This window comes from Triplophysa rosa, linkage group LG3 (genome assembly GCF_024868665.1).
Source record: "Triplophysa rosa linkage group LG3, Trosa_1v2, whole genome shotgun sequence".
Taxonomy (NCBI): domain Eukaryota; kingdom Metazoa; phylum Chordata; class Actinopteri; order Cypriniformes; family Nemacheilidae; genus Triplophysa; species Triplophysa rosa.
This window is the reverse complement of record NC_079892.1, coordinates 6,622,444-6,635,032: the sequence shown is the minus strand read 5'-3', so window position 1 is coordinate 6,635,032 and position 12,589 is coordinate 6,622,444. Positions and strand designations below refer to the sequence as shown.

Genomic DNA, 12,589 nt, shown 5'->3' with positions numbered 1-12,589 from the left:
CTGTTGTTATGCTTGTGGAAATTTGCTGTGTCTGTGTTGCTGTGCATTTCAGTGCGCAAATATTGTGTCGGCCACATAGAACACCTAACAAGCAACTGAAGAGGTTATGATGAAAACAATAAGTATATTGTATTTGGTTTAGGCTACTCTATTCATAAAAGGGACAGTTTATATTCCGCATTGCGTTTAAAAAATATATCCGCCGAGTGAAGAGCCTATTAGAATTAATTCAGAAAATCCAAATATAGTTATTGATTCGAATTCGGTATAATATTGGAAGGTCCCAATACTGAACATTTGTAACAAAAATATATTTTTAGGAAGAACAAAGTATGTTCCACAATGGACCCTGTGCATGCACAACAGGTTGTCAACGAAATAACCAAAAAACATCTCACCGTCTAGGGCAAAAATGGACGGCACCAGGAGCAATGTAATTCCGACAGATAAAAGCAACTTGGTCCACACTCCTTCCAGGTCAATACATTTTCGTCCAGTGGTAGAACACAAGGACAAGCCTATCCATTCCGACATGCCTTGGGTTCCAGCCTTGCCATTCCCGCTATCGGAGCCCAAAACGTAGAAAATGTTATGCGCATTTCTTGGGGCCATCTGGCTAGAGATAAATTCAGCAATAGGCCGAAAGGTCCCGAAAAAGACATTTGATCTATCCTTTCCAGTTCCTTAGAACGAGGTTGTCTCTCCAATATGTTGCGGATTATGTGAGCCGACGAGGCAGCATCGAAACTTTAACGCGACGCGTCTTCAAAGCGCATTCAGAACCATCAAACAGCCGCGACTGCCACATTAATCACACGCGTGTTAATATGGCAGGTTATCTAGCACGTTTTATAAAACGCATATTCGATGCTGAAATCCTGGAAAGGCGATTTTATAATCCTGCAATGATGCTGCGACGGGAAATCGGTTCCTTTAGATTGGGAAAAATATCACGTCTCCAGAGCGCAAGAGCATGTAGGCAAACTGGTGATGAGGACGACCGGTGCGGGAGAGAAAGACGACCTCTGGTGGCTCACATGATCATTACCGGTGTGCATGTTTGAAGGAATTACACTCTTCTTCTCTTCCTACGTATTCTGTATCTTTTGAACACAAATATTTGTATCAACTTGATGGTTTTGTTGTAATCGTCTAGTAAGATATTATCTTATTATTTATGAAGTTAATTGCGCAAATACAAACGGCTTTCGGAATAACTTTTGTTTCATTGACCTGGATTTTGAGAATCAACAGGATCCGGCTTGTAATATTTATGTTGACCAACCAGTGTGCAAACTTAAACTACCTTCATTTTTTATCTTTTCATTTTTTAACTTATGTAGTGAGCAAATAATCGACCTGGACATTAAAATAATAATACACTTAAGTAATAAACGCACGTAGGCTATGTTTATTTAAAACACATTAAAGCAAAAAAAAGTAAATTAATATACTAAGTGACTATTTCTACAGTTTTACAGTATTTCTACAACCAATGAAATTGCTTTAATACTACATAACCGGAAAAAACAGCAGCAAACGTCAGAGTGACTAACGTTCCATCCGCACGATGGCGCCATTTCGTCGATTAGTGATGGGAGATGTTGAATCACTTTTTCTAAAAATAATGATCATTCATCTTACTGAAAATACCACATGCTTCACGTTCTCCAATTCCTAAAGAAAGATTTGTTAGTAAGTAAATTGAAATAAAACAGAAAACAAAGAGTGTGTGCCCGCAGCAATATATATTTTAATTCAAAGTGAAATTTGACAATACACCATAATTTCTTTAATTTGACACTCACCAATAGTCACCAGGAAAACCCGCTTTTTGTGACAAAGTACATAAGGCTTGGTCACATATAAATCACTGAGAACTAGAGAGAAATACGACCGCAAACTGTAAGAGACATTACATCCAAAAAAGTTTCCCAGTCCTCATATAGTGAATATTGCACAGTGCAGTGGCTACATGGCAAACTAATGTAGCATAGAAATCAAAAGCAAACAGAAATCATAAAGACACAAAACTACATATATGAAAACAGTAACAGTTCAGATTTAGTAAATCAAGTCTGTTTGCTCTTAAGTCTAAATATTACTTGATAACTTGCAGTGAGATTTAACTTTGACTAAAATACAATCAGCAGAAGAGTTAAAAACAGATCTAAAGCAATCCAACCCAAATCTAACGGCAAGTGTTAAACAGTAGCACATATGACAAATACAACAACCCTGAATTGACGGTACAACCTCTAAAAGAAAAAAGCATGAATACAACAAATAAAAATACAATAAAACAAAACAAAAAGGTTTGGTTTGGGTGTTTTTAAAAGACATTTCACCTTTGTTTGTAGATCCCTCTACATATGTCATATAGATAGGTTTGCATTGTAATTAGGTTGGGTTAGAAGGTCGATAACATCTGACCGAGAGAACGCTCCTGAAAAGTTAAACTTCAATCCGTTCTCGCGAAGTGTTCATTCAAATATTCCTGCGAGTATTTTAGTACTCATCTCTAGTGCTACATGCCAACTATAACAATGATGTTAGACAATCAGAGGAACCAAAACACATTTTGGACTGCATCTGCAAATGCATGAAGTAATCTACGATGAAGCTCCGTTAATGTCACATCCTGTCAAACAAAGGGTGACGGTTAATTTCTTCTATTTTACAAATGTTTAAACATGGCGGTGAACCATGGGTTGATGTTTACATTCACAGTGTATTTATGTAAAGCTTCCCAAATACAAAAAAACAGTGTCTTGGGTGTTTAGTCAGCATAATAATACCTGATATTGTTTCATTATTGTATTTGTTGTTGGTCATAAACAAATCAATTCATCAATTCATTCGTGTCCCAAAAACACAACATGAGAATAACCCCCCAAAAAAGTGAATTTTCCCCCCACAAATGAAATGAAAGAAAACACCTTAAAGTCACCTTACTGCATTGCACGCTTGGTGCACGACTACCAAGTTACACTGAAACTTGCTATTGGTTATCAGATTATTAACACTAAGGAGAGATCTACTTTTAAGCAACTGGTCGGTAACAGCACTTCAGTTACGATTCCCAAACACTGGACAGACTGTTCACTCAGAGCGAGGGAACATGAAAGAGTGGCTGCAGGCAGTGTTTGTAAAAGGGATATAAAGGTCTGAAACACGTTTCAAAGGCACTAGCGCAGTGTTGCTCTGCTTTTAAAGAGCGGGGACCTTACATGCCCATATAAACACCCACGGCGATGCTGTTCAAATGAGAACAGGTGGCCTAATAACTCTTAGCTTTCAGCTCATTAACAGTCCTTCTGAAGTGGGATTTCATCGACGATCAAACTGAAACGTGTGCAGTTTGTATTTTTTCCTAAACACATTAAACCTGATAAAATATTTTTCAAAATTCATAGGGGGATGATTTACAACAAAACAAACTGAGCACTGTAGTTACAGAGATGGGACACTATACAGATTTTGACCCAAACCCAAAAATTTGCCCAAAATAGTGCTAACATTGGTACTGAAATCAACGGTGAAATAAGAGTTATAAAATACAAAATTGATATTGATACCGAAAGTTAAATCTATCCTGCAAGCTATGCTTGAACAAAATGCAAATATACGTACTAAGATAGATATACACCAATATGCATCTAATACGTAAAGATTAGCCCCAAGATAACGACAGATAAAACACTGATGCAAACGAAATGGAAAAGAAATACAAACCCCAAACACACACACACACACACACACACACACACACGCACACAAACCCCCGAAAAACTCAATTACTTGCAATACAGTAGTTACAATGACACTTCATAAAAAGAAAGCAAAAACAGAGAGAGGCATTAAAATGCTTCTGATGCTAGTCAGTACGGTAAAACCAAACAAAAACAACCTCACTTCTAGTTCAAGGTAATTAGACATATATAAAAATAAGTCGGCTAAGAACAAAGTTAATCATCTAATTTCACAGCTATTATGAAGTGGCGATCAGTATATAGCAGCTTATCTATGATACATTCAAGAATAAATGAAACAAAGTCAAAACTTGCCCGAAAAAAGCTAAACATCGACCTCAATGTTTTTACATAGATTTTTATGTTAAATACGGCCTCGTCTACTCTAACATCTGCTAAAACAGTAGCTACTCTGCTTAAGAAATGAATTACTGTCTTTGGTATAGCGAAAGCATAATTACGGGACAGCAAAGGAAAACACAACGCACCTAATTATGTAAAAACTTGATTAAAAAACAAAATCACACAAAAAAACAACAAAAAAAAGCTATTTCTCCCTGACGGAATGTACGAAATGAAAAAAAAAAAAACACAGCCGAAAGCCTCGATTAAATGCTAAGAATTAGAAAATACACAACAAAAAAATCCAATCTTGTCACATGCATCTATGAAGATAGACAATTGCACACGATCAACTTTCGTCTTATAAAGCACTGAATACTCCAGCAATGATAGACTTACAGTTGGATACTCAATACTGAAATTTCTGCACAAAGCAAACAGGAAACCATATATATCATCAAATATCATCAAAGAGCTATCTGCAGGATACGAGTCCAACACCGACGACACTTCTAACTCGAAAATAAACATGAAAAGGAAATTAAAACGACCCCAAAACTATGGATTGTATTGCAGTTTCATTAAACAGTGTAAATACTATTAGAGTAGAAACAGATTATCAAATATGAAAGTACTCAAACGTTTTCTGTACATAGTTCATTTGTATAAGCCTCTGCTACAGCGAAGCATGTTATCCTTAAAGAATCTATCTCTGCTACCTCTTAAACATCATCATCATCATCATCAGCGCAATACATCCAAAAACACATGGCTGTAAATACCACACGTGAAGGAACAACGCATCTAAGGCATTAAACAAAAACCCACTGGCCAGCCATTGCATTATATCGCCGTGTCGGCTGTACAAAAGTTCAGATGATTTTATAAGCCAAATCTCACACAGGGAAAAAAAACGCACAAAGACTGAGAAATGAAAATGAATAGCGATCGCGTGTCAAAAGTCATTCTAACGTGAGACTTTACAAACGAAACCAATTCCTATGAAACGGCGATGTGTTATTTCACGACACCAGCGTAGAGGTTATGTACTGTATGCCAACTAACACTAACACGCCAAGCGCAAACCAAGTGATTAATCTATGAAACAGCCCTAATATCAAAATCACAACCAACGATTGAAAGTTTCAAGTGCTGCAGACCAGTACGCACATGACTGCAAGTGGGACTCGGGGGAACCTTGCACAACATGTATTTTAAGGCACTGTTTATTGAACCCAGGATTCAATGCAGCAAGTCATACAACATAAACACAGAGGTCTAGGTTTGCAGCCATTCCTCTTAAAGTCCAGGACTGGTTTTTGCCCATGCAGAGAAATGCAGCGTGACAGAACCTTTTCAACACCGGTCTGAGAGACATAACACTGAAAAGCAAAGGCTACCGAGAAAATACAGGACAGTAACATGGATCGCCACAAGGGGGACTCGCACACACGTGTGTGGCTTTGCCACCTGAGACAGTGATGACTTAATGAGTCACTGTGTCTGAAGGCAATAATAGCTCAGGGAAAGTGAAGATGGGGTGATGATTTGCTGTGTCCCTCCACAAAGCGGGGCGTCTAATGACGTTTTTCTTGTATCAAATGTGCAAAAAACACATTAAGAGTACGTTTTTTTCTGTTTGTTTAGTTAATCCACTCGTTCCCTCAGTCGCGCATGTTTTTTTATTCTCCATGATTTCTATAAAGCTTGATTTCAATTGCATCATCATCATCATCGATGTTGTGAAACTTCATTAGGAAAAGGAAAAAAAAGAAACCCTATGGGTTGTCAATAGTTAGCGGCTTGCGCTTCATTGCTGGCTGCGTGCGCGAGGCTGTCGCGGGCTCCAGCTCAGATGTACGGGTACTGACTGAGTTTGCTGGGGCTGAGGGGGAAGCCTGCGTAGGCGGGCGACGCCACGTAGGAGTGCGGGGGAAAGAGGGCTTTGAACTGCCCCTGCGGGAGAAGGGTGGGCGAGGGGAGCAGCCTGTGGTTGATGCCCATGCTGATGCCCTGGTGGTGCACCAGACTGTAGGCGGGTTGCAAGACGGGCCGAGGGGCCGGCGGTGGGCACGGCGAAGGCAAGAGGTGGGCCACGGGCCCGGAAGGTGCATAGGAGAGGAGGGCGGGCGGTGGCGGGTGGGCGGCCGAGTGTGTGGGGCTGCCGTGGGGAAGAGGGAAGGTAGGGCCGTGCACTGTGGGGGGGATGAAGGCCTGCGGCCGCCGCGGCTGCCGGTAGTTGCCGTTCCACTCCTTGTGGCAGGAACCGTAATGCTGGACCTGTGGAGGGCAAATAAAACATTCATCTGTTATGAGTAAAATCTGAATACCCGCTAAAATGTATTCCTTCAACTTTTAGGAATACATTCAAATGCAATTGTCCTCAAAGCTAAAACATTTTTTCAGGTTTAAAGACAGACCTGGCCAAAGCCTGGCGGCTGTGGCTGGAATGAAGAGTTGATTTTCTGCTGGCGGGGCAGCGTGGGTGTGGAAAGGTGGCTCAGTCGTCCTGGGCCGCAGCGACCTCTGGACTGGCAATAGGACTCGAAGACTGTATGTATGTGAGAGGGAGAGAAAAGAAGACAGAAGAGCACAAAATAAGTGACCCAAAAGATCGAACTAACACTTCAGTTAAGCTTAAAAATTAAAAGCAAACCTTTTGCCATATGCATTTTAACTAGCCATAGAAAACAATTGCAGTATGACATAAAAACTTGTATGAAGTTAGCAAGGCGATTCATTCTGCCATTTAGCTAAACACAAAATGAATAAACACAAATATTAACAATACAGTACAAACTGTAAAAAATAATCTTGAGGCGCTGCCGAACTTATGACTGGCAATGTAAACGAAACGTTAGATAGCAACGTATCTAAAACATAAACTCTCGTCAGACTTTCCATGGACACCCCAAAACAAACATCTTGCCTTGGTAATGTTCCAGAAAGGTCAAGCTAAGAGTTTAACCCTCCAGGAATATTTCTTAGACAGCATGCGTCAATAACAAAGCATTTGCTCCATGTGGGAAACAGGACAGATATGCTTTGGTATAAAAAGGGAGGCCGGGATAATCTTTCAGAAAAAAAAAAAATGAATAAAAATTGAGGGCAGTCAACACGCAGAGTAAAATGAACATGGGAATAAAGAGATCACAGGTATGGAGGAAGGCGAGAGGGTTTCACTCAACACTGGGATGTCGCGCACAAGACACGAGGTCACCGTGCGCGTTATGCCCATAATCACCTGCGATAGCCTCTGTGACAACTTCCTGTTTCTCTCCTATGACCTGTAAAGTAGACATCGGCTGTGACCAAATAATAAAAAAACTAGTTGTGTTGAAGGAAATTTGCATTAATCCTTTAAATTGAGATGGTGCACACACCACTATTTTATAACCATGAACCACCAGGAAATGTACACTCCCGAGTGAATTCACAGGAATTAGATTTGAATAAGCAGCAACTATCGAAACGCTGTAGGATGAAGCGAGACTGTTTGACGCAAAACTTGAGCTGTGGATATAAATGAGATGCAAATGGTGCCGTATGAGGATCAACATCCTGTACCTGTGACGGCTGTGTTCTGGTGATTACTGTTCAGCACTCTCATGGGTGGCACCACCACGGTCCTCACGGCAGGTTTATTCAGCCTTGTATCGGGGTGTCCGCACCTGGCCTGGGGTTCCTGGTTCTGATTTTGATTAGTCAAAAAGCGTCTTTCGGGGAAGGGGCTGTCATGTGGGCCTAGGGAGGAGTCTGAAGGTGGAGATCCGTCTACTGTTTCACACCCACTTTCATGGCCATCATCTTCCGATACACTGTTGACACACAAGGACAAAGAATCCCTTATAATCACCTTCTGCATAAAATATATTCGGTCTCACAGCAGAAGCCGTTTTAAAAGATTTGAATATAAAATATCCACATACCTGCTGGGTCTCTTGCACGGCGAGGGGCTGGATTGTACCGAGGCTGAAGAGCTGGTGCTCAGGCTGCTATCAGGACTGCTGAGAGAACACACTCGCTCGATGTTCAGAGAGCTTGTGCATGCCTCGCACTCCGGACTGCCCTTACACCTGTCACACACGTGTGCCACTCAATTTCATGCTTAAAATATGTTAACGCACTCATGTTCGTGAACCCCATCCATTCAAAAATCAACATGATAAAACTCACTTATTAAGAGAGCATCTCTGTGCTTGTTCCTCCTCATCCGTGCCGCTGCTTATGCTAATGACGCTAACCGCTGGGCTGGGCGACTCTCTGATAACGATGGACTCTCGCTGTTGATTGGCTACTCCTGCCTTACAGCAGCCCTCCTCCTCTTCCTCCACCTGCTCTGGTTCCTGCTTCACTTGCGTCGGCACCTCTTTAATGGGAGATATCTGCTCCGGCTCTGCGTTTGTCAACCTGTCCGTCATCTTTGGTGACGGATACACTGAGGGCCGTGTATCCGTATAATATGACACATTCATGCTTCTAAGATAAAACGGCAGGGAAGACAGCAAATCAAACTCATCATCATTTATCCTTTTCACTGTACATTATTTGTTCCATGACAAATTATGACAAAGATATGAGGAGTTTTTCTTACAGAAGGCTAGAATGAAATTGGTCCAACAGCATGACAAATGCAAACTCATTACAGGTGAAAAATATAAAGGTGTTACTGCGGTATGCAGGTATTACAGGTTTTTGATGCTTTAGGCATTTAACCTTAGTGAAAATGTTACCAAACAATTTGCGTAAATCAGCTTTAAGGCGAGTAGTTTGCATCCCTGCTAACAAGACAGCACTTCTGGGTCTCATAAATCAAATCGAGGGCTAGGACGATATCTAACTGGGTCTTGAGACGCAGCCATCACTTCAGGCGGTAGCTCACCTGTTCTGGCTGGGCTTGTTCCTCTTGTTAGAAGCAGACTGAGGCCAGACAACATGAGCGATGCCAATGTTTATAGGCTGATGGGCTGCCATTTGGTTGGGAACAATAGGCTGCATCACAGAACCATAATGGCTGTGTGGCCGCACTTTCCTTTATTAGGAAAAAAAATGATGTTACAAAAGCATTTCAGGGTGTCATACGGGCATCATGCTGTAATAATTCACAAACATCCAGTAAGTCCTTTTTGATCTTCTTACCCCCAATCTCCTCGCCTCTGTGGTCCAACGACTGTGTCGGAGGCCAAGCTCGTAGCAGGTGGTGGAACCTGCTGCCAAGCTGGCACAAAGATCTGTGGAGTTCTGTTGGACCACGGCTGCTAAAAGGATGATAAAGGACAATGTTGAATCTTTGTAATATGACCAAGTTTATGTTTATTATCTACATCTATGTCAATGGATATCAATGCTATATGAAAGGTTTGGGCTGAGGTTGTAAAATGTTACATTAAGCAAACTATACGAGATCAAACCGTTACAATGTAAAGAGCAAGTTTGTGCACATCTCACAAGAAAACATACTTGTGCTATAACTCCAGGTCTCATGGGTAAGGGCTGAATGGCTGGCGCTTGGGTCACCAGAGAAAGAGTGTTCTCAATTCTAACTGAATAGCCTGCTGGCTGACTCGGGTTTGAGGGAATTCCTGAAAACCAAATCAATCAATTAAAAATGGAACGTCTGTGGTAATGCTCAATTTAAATTCTTGGCACTAGCTTTTTGCTAGCACAGCTACAATAATGAATTACATTTGCAGAAATGCAAAGTTTTTAACAGGTTATTATGCACATTTACGTATTCCATGTTTTTATTCTAGTCAAAACATGGCATTACTTGTGTGTTTCCTTAGAATCGAAACCGTGACCTTGTTGATCCTAACGTCATGCTTTACTAGTTAAAAATCTTAGTTAATCTCATTACGATGCAAATTCCAGTACCTTGAAGAGCAGGGGGGCAAAGAATGAGTGCCTGTTGAAACGACTCGTTACACCCAAACTGGGCACTTCCTGTCTGGATGGGAATTCCAGGATGCACCACTGGTGGAGCAGATGGAGGCAGAGTCTACAAAGTGGAGGTAAACCGGTCAGTTTTGTAAGCTAAACGAAAGTCCACGAGTATTCTCGATCAGTACTGTTTTACCTGAGAGTGGACAGACGGCATTTTGTTGAAGGCGACAGTGATGTTTGGAGCACATGAAAGCGTCACAGGCTTCATGAGAGGAGGAACTTTGTTGCGGTTGAAAGTGTCATATATGCTGGGTCGTGAGTGACACACATCCATGATGTGGAAACAAGACTGGACACTGCAGAAGACAAATAAACAGTTTCCCGAGAATGACCTCACACACAATTGATCAAACTTAAGTCATCTGTGGATAAAGTGAAATTACGTTAAATAGAATTACACCAAAAATGTGTAAAATGACTTTTTTTGGACATACTGGTTGCAATGTGGAAAGTCCATTAGGTGCTGCATAGTGACAAAAGGGTGGGAAAGTGCATCTGAAGGGGAGATTCTCTGATCGGCATCGATCATCAACATCATCTTCAGTAGGTCTACGAATTCTCTCCTGTCTGTTTTCTCTGCCAACTGGTCACACCCCTCCATGTTCAGTATTAGATTCACCTAAGAAGTAACACCAAAAACATCTCAATTCCGCAACACTTCCCCTTCTCAAAATGACTGCTAAACAGACAAAGAAGTCTTTACATGTCCAATGTCGTCCAGACAGCTGAATATATACTTCCTTGCTTCCTTTGACTTCAACCCCGTTTCGGTTTCATGCTCTTCTGTCGTCTGCGGAAACGGAAAAGAGTTAACAGTCATTACATAAGAACTTCACATCAAAGTGCAACTCAGCAGCGGTAACACGATATAGAACTACTTCCATACAGACAGCGATGCTGCCCGTTTATGGGAGTAATGTGTGGTTAAGTGGATAGGAAATGGATTCTTGCCTTTAGTCTCCAGGCGGCGTATGGCGAATCGGAATCCTTGCGGAAGAAGCGGGCCGTCTTCATTCCCACGTTCAAAAGTTGCTCTCCCGGAAAGCCTTGAGTTTGCGAGATGTAACGAATCTGTGGAGACATTTGGATTAATAGCTGACCTCAACAACTCAAAGACAAATGCATCTGATCTCCTCTTAGGGATTGGCAGGACGGTTGAGCCACCATTCGGATTAGCGAATTACGTAAAATTTTTGGTTTGTTTTACCTGTGATGCTTAAGGATGTCTATTTAGTTTTACGTTCAAATATTAAAACCATCTCAAAAACCCTGCATTGGGTTTTCTTTTGCAACAGTTTTAAAACACAAGAATGCATCCATGTATGTTTCCAAACACTTCTTTAAAATAAATTAGGGTGGCTATGAGGAACAAAAAATATGCAGTTTTAATCCTAGCATAAGGTTAGAAAAATACTTTCACAAATAACTCTAAAGCAGTACCTGGTATTTTTCCACTACTCGAGAGAACGTAATGCGAGATAAGACTGGTCTAGAATAGGCTGGTTCCTGCGGCTGGTATGTGGAAAAGGAATTGTGTGCCAAAATTCTGACATACCATTAAGAAAGGAATTTGCCTTGACAAGTATATTTGTCTCGTAATCCAAGTGGTTACTAAAAACAAATACGTCTAGAATTTGTTCAAGTATTTGTGGGCATCACCCATGCTTGTGAGTAAAGTGTCAGGCTTACTCAGTAAGAGCCTCCATTAGCACAATGACAAACAGTCTGAAGTATTCCAAGACTGCCCATGTTGACACATTCATAGTCAAGAATCACCAAACGACATTAAATAAGACTAAAGAGAGCTATGTCAAACTTTGAGTTCAACTTCTAAGCCCGTTTCATGAACGCTAAGCTTTAAAAGGCTCAGAGCTGAGGTCTGTAATTCATACAGAGAGCAATATCGGGTTTGCCTCTCCTAAAGGCTTTGTTAAATTGCCAAGTCAAGATGCTGGCCACACTCCTGCTGCCTATAACAGATGTCAATCCTCTCACACCAAACAACAGGCTTAATGCAGGCCAACACATTACTGGCGCGGGGCAAAATGAGTTCCTAACCATTTGCCTGACGCTTTTATCCAGAGCAATTCACACTTCACCTTATGACAGTGTCAAACTCCCTACAGCAAAACTTCCCTCATTAGAACACACAAGATGATAATTTAATGAACATCAGGTTGGGTGTACATAGTTCAATTGTACATTATCACTCACTTTAAAACTTAATGAAACACCCAACAGTGTCCGCAAGAAAACCTCACCCCTAGATGCCGCTAAATTTAATTCACAGGACTTTAACCAATAGGCTGTGTAAATAAAGCAGTTGCTTTAGTGCTTTAGCTTGTTTAAAAAAAATATCTACGACGGCAAAGACTTCAACAAGGGCGATGACCTCCCAACGCAAATAACAATCACAAAGGCATTAACTGTTTGCTTAACCACACCGCTGTCGTTTCAGAGAAGGCAAGATCAGCTGACCCCACCAAAGTGCATGTGCCGTCTGAAAACATCATTGTTCTTGTTGCCTTGGGAAACCGAGTTAGTGGTGTGTG

At 41.1% G+C, this 12,589-nt stretch overlaps 2 protein-coding genes across 8 annotated transcripts in view; both read right to left on the bottom strand.

The window, feature by feature from the left end:
* The window catches only part of kiaa1549la (KIAA1549-like a), a 38,219-nt gene extending 37,221 nt beyond the window's left edge, over nucleotides 1–998 (bottom strand). For all 6 annotated transcript variants that reach the window (XM_057329754.1, XM_057329756.1, XM_057329755.1 and 3 more), the window contains exon 1: nucleotides 399–998. In XM_057329754.1, the coding sequence (XP_057185737.1) occupies nucleotides 399–612 (214 nt within the window). In that variant the 5' untranslated portion in view covers nucleotides 613–998. The remainder of the gene's footprint in view (nucleotides 1–398) is intronic.
* A 733-nt stretch (nucleotides 999–1,731) lies between these two features.
* Nucleotides 1,732–12,589, bottom strand: part of hipk3a (homeodomain interacting protein kinase 3a) — a 31,924-nt gene continuing 21,066 nt past the window's right edge. The window contains exons 4-16 of one of the 2 annotated variants that reach the window (XM_057329381.1): nucleotides 10,989–11,108; nucleotides 10,741–10,827; nucleotides 10,472–10,656; nucleotides 10,171–10,333; nucleotides 9,969–10,092; nucleotides 9,555–9,676; nucleotides 9,234–9,352; nucleotides 8,977–9,126; nucleotides 8,271–8,573; nucleotides 8,024–8,170; nucleotides 7,662–7,912; nucleotides 6,515–6,645; nucleotides 1,732–6,374 (exon numbers count right to left, since the gene is read on the bottom strand). In XM_057329381.1, the coding sequence (XP_057185364.1) occupies nucleotides 5,946–6,374; nucleotides 6,515–6,645; nucleotides 7,662–7,912; nucleotides 8,024–8,170; nucleotides 8,271–8,573; nucleotides 8,977–9,126; nucleotides 9,234–9,352; nucleotides 9,555–9,676; nucleotides 9,969–10,092; nucleotides 10,171–10,333; nucleotides 10,472–10,656; nucleotides 10,741–10,827; nucleotides 10,989–11,108 (2,331 nt within the window). In that variant the 3' untranslated portion in view covers nucleotides 1,732–5,945. The remainder of the gene's footprint in view (nucleotides 6,375–6,514; nucleotides 6,646–7,661; nucleotides 7,913–8,023; nucleotides 8,171–8,270; nucleotides 8,574–8,976; nucleotides 9,127–9,233; nucleotides 9,353–9,554; nucleotides 9,677–9,968; nucleotides 10,093–10,170; nucleotides 10,334–10,471; nucleotides 10,657–10,740; nucleotides 10,828–10,988; nucleotides 11,109–12,589) is intronic. The other variant, XM_057329382.1, reaches the window with a different exon arrangement.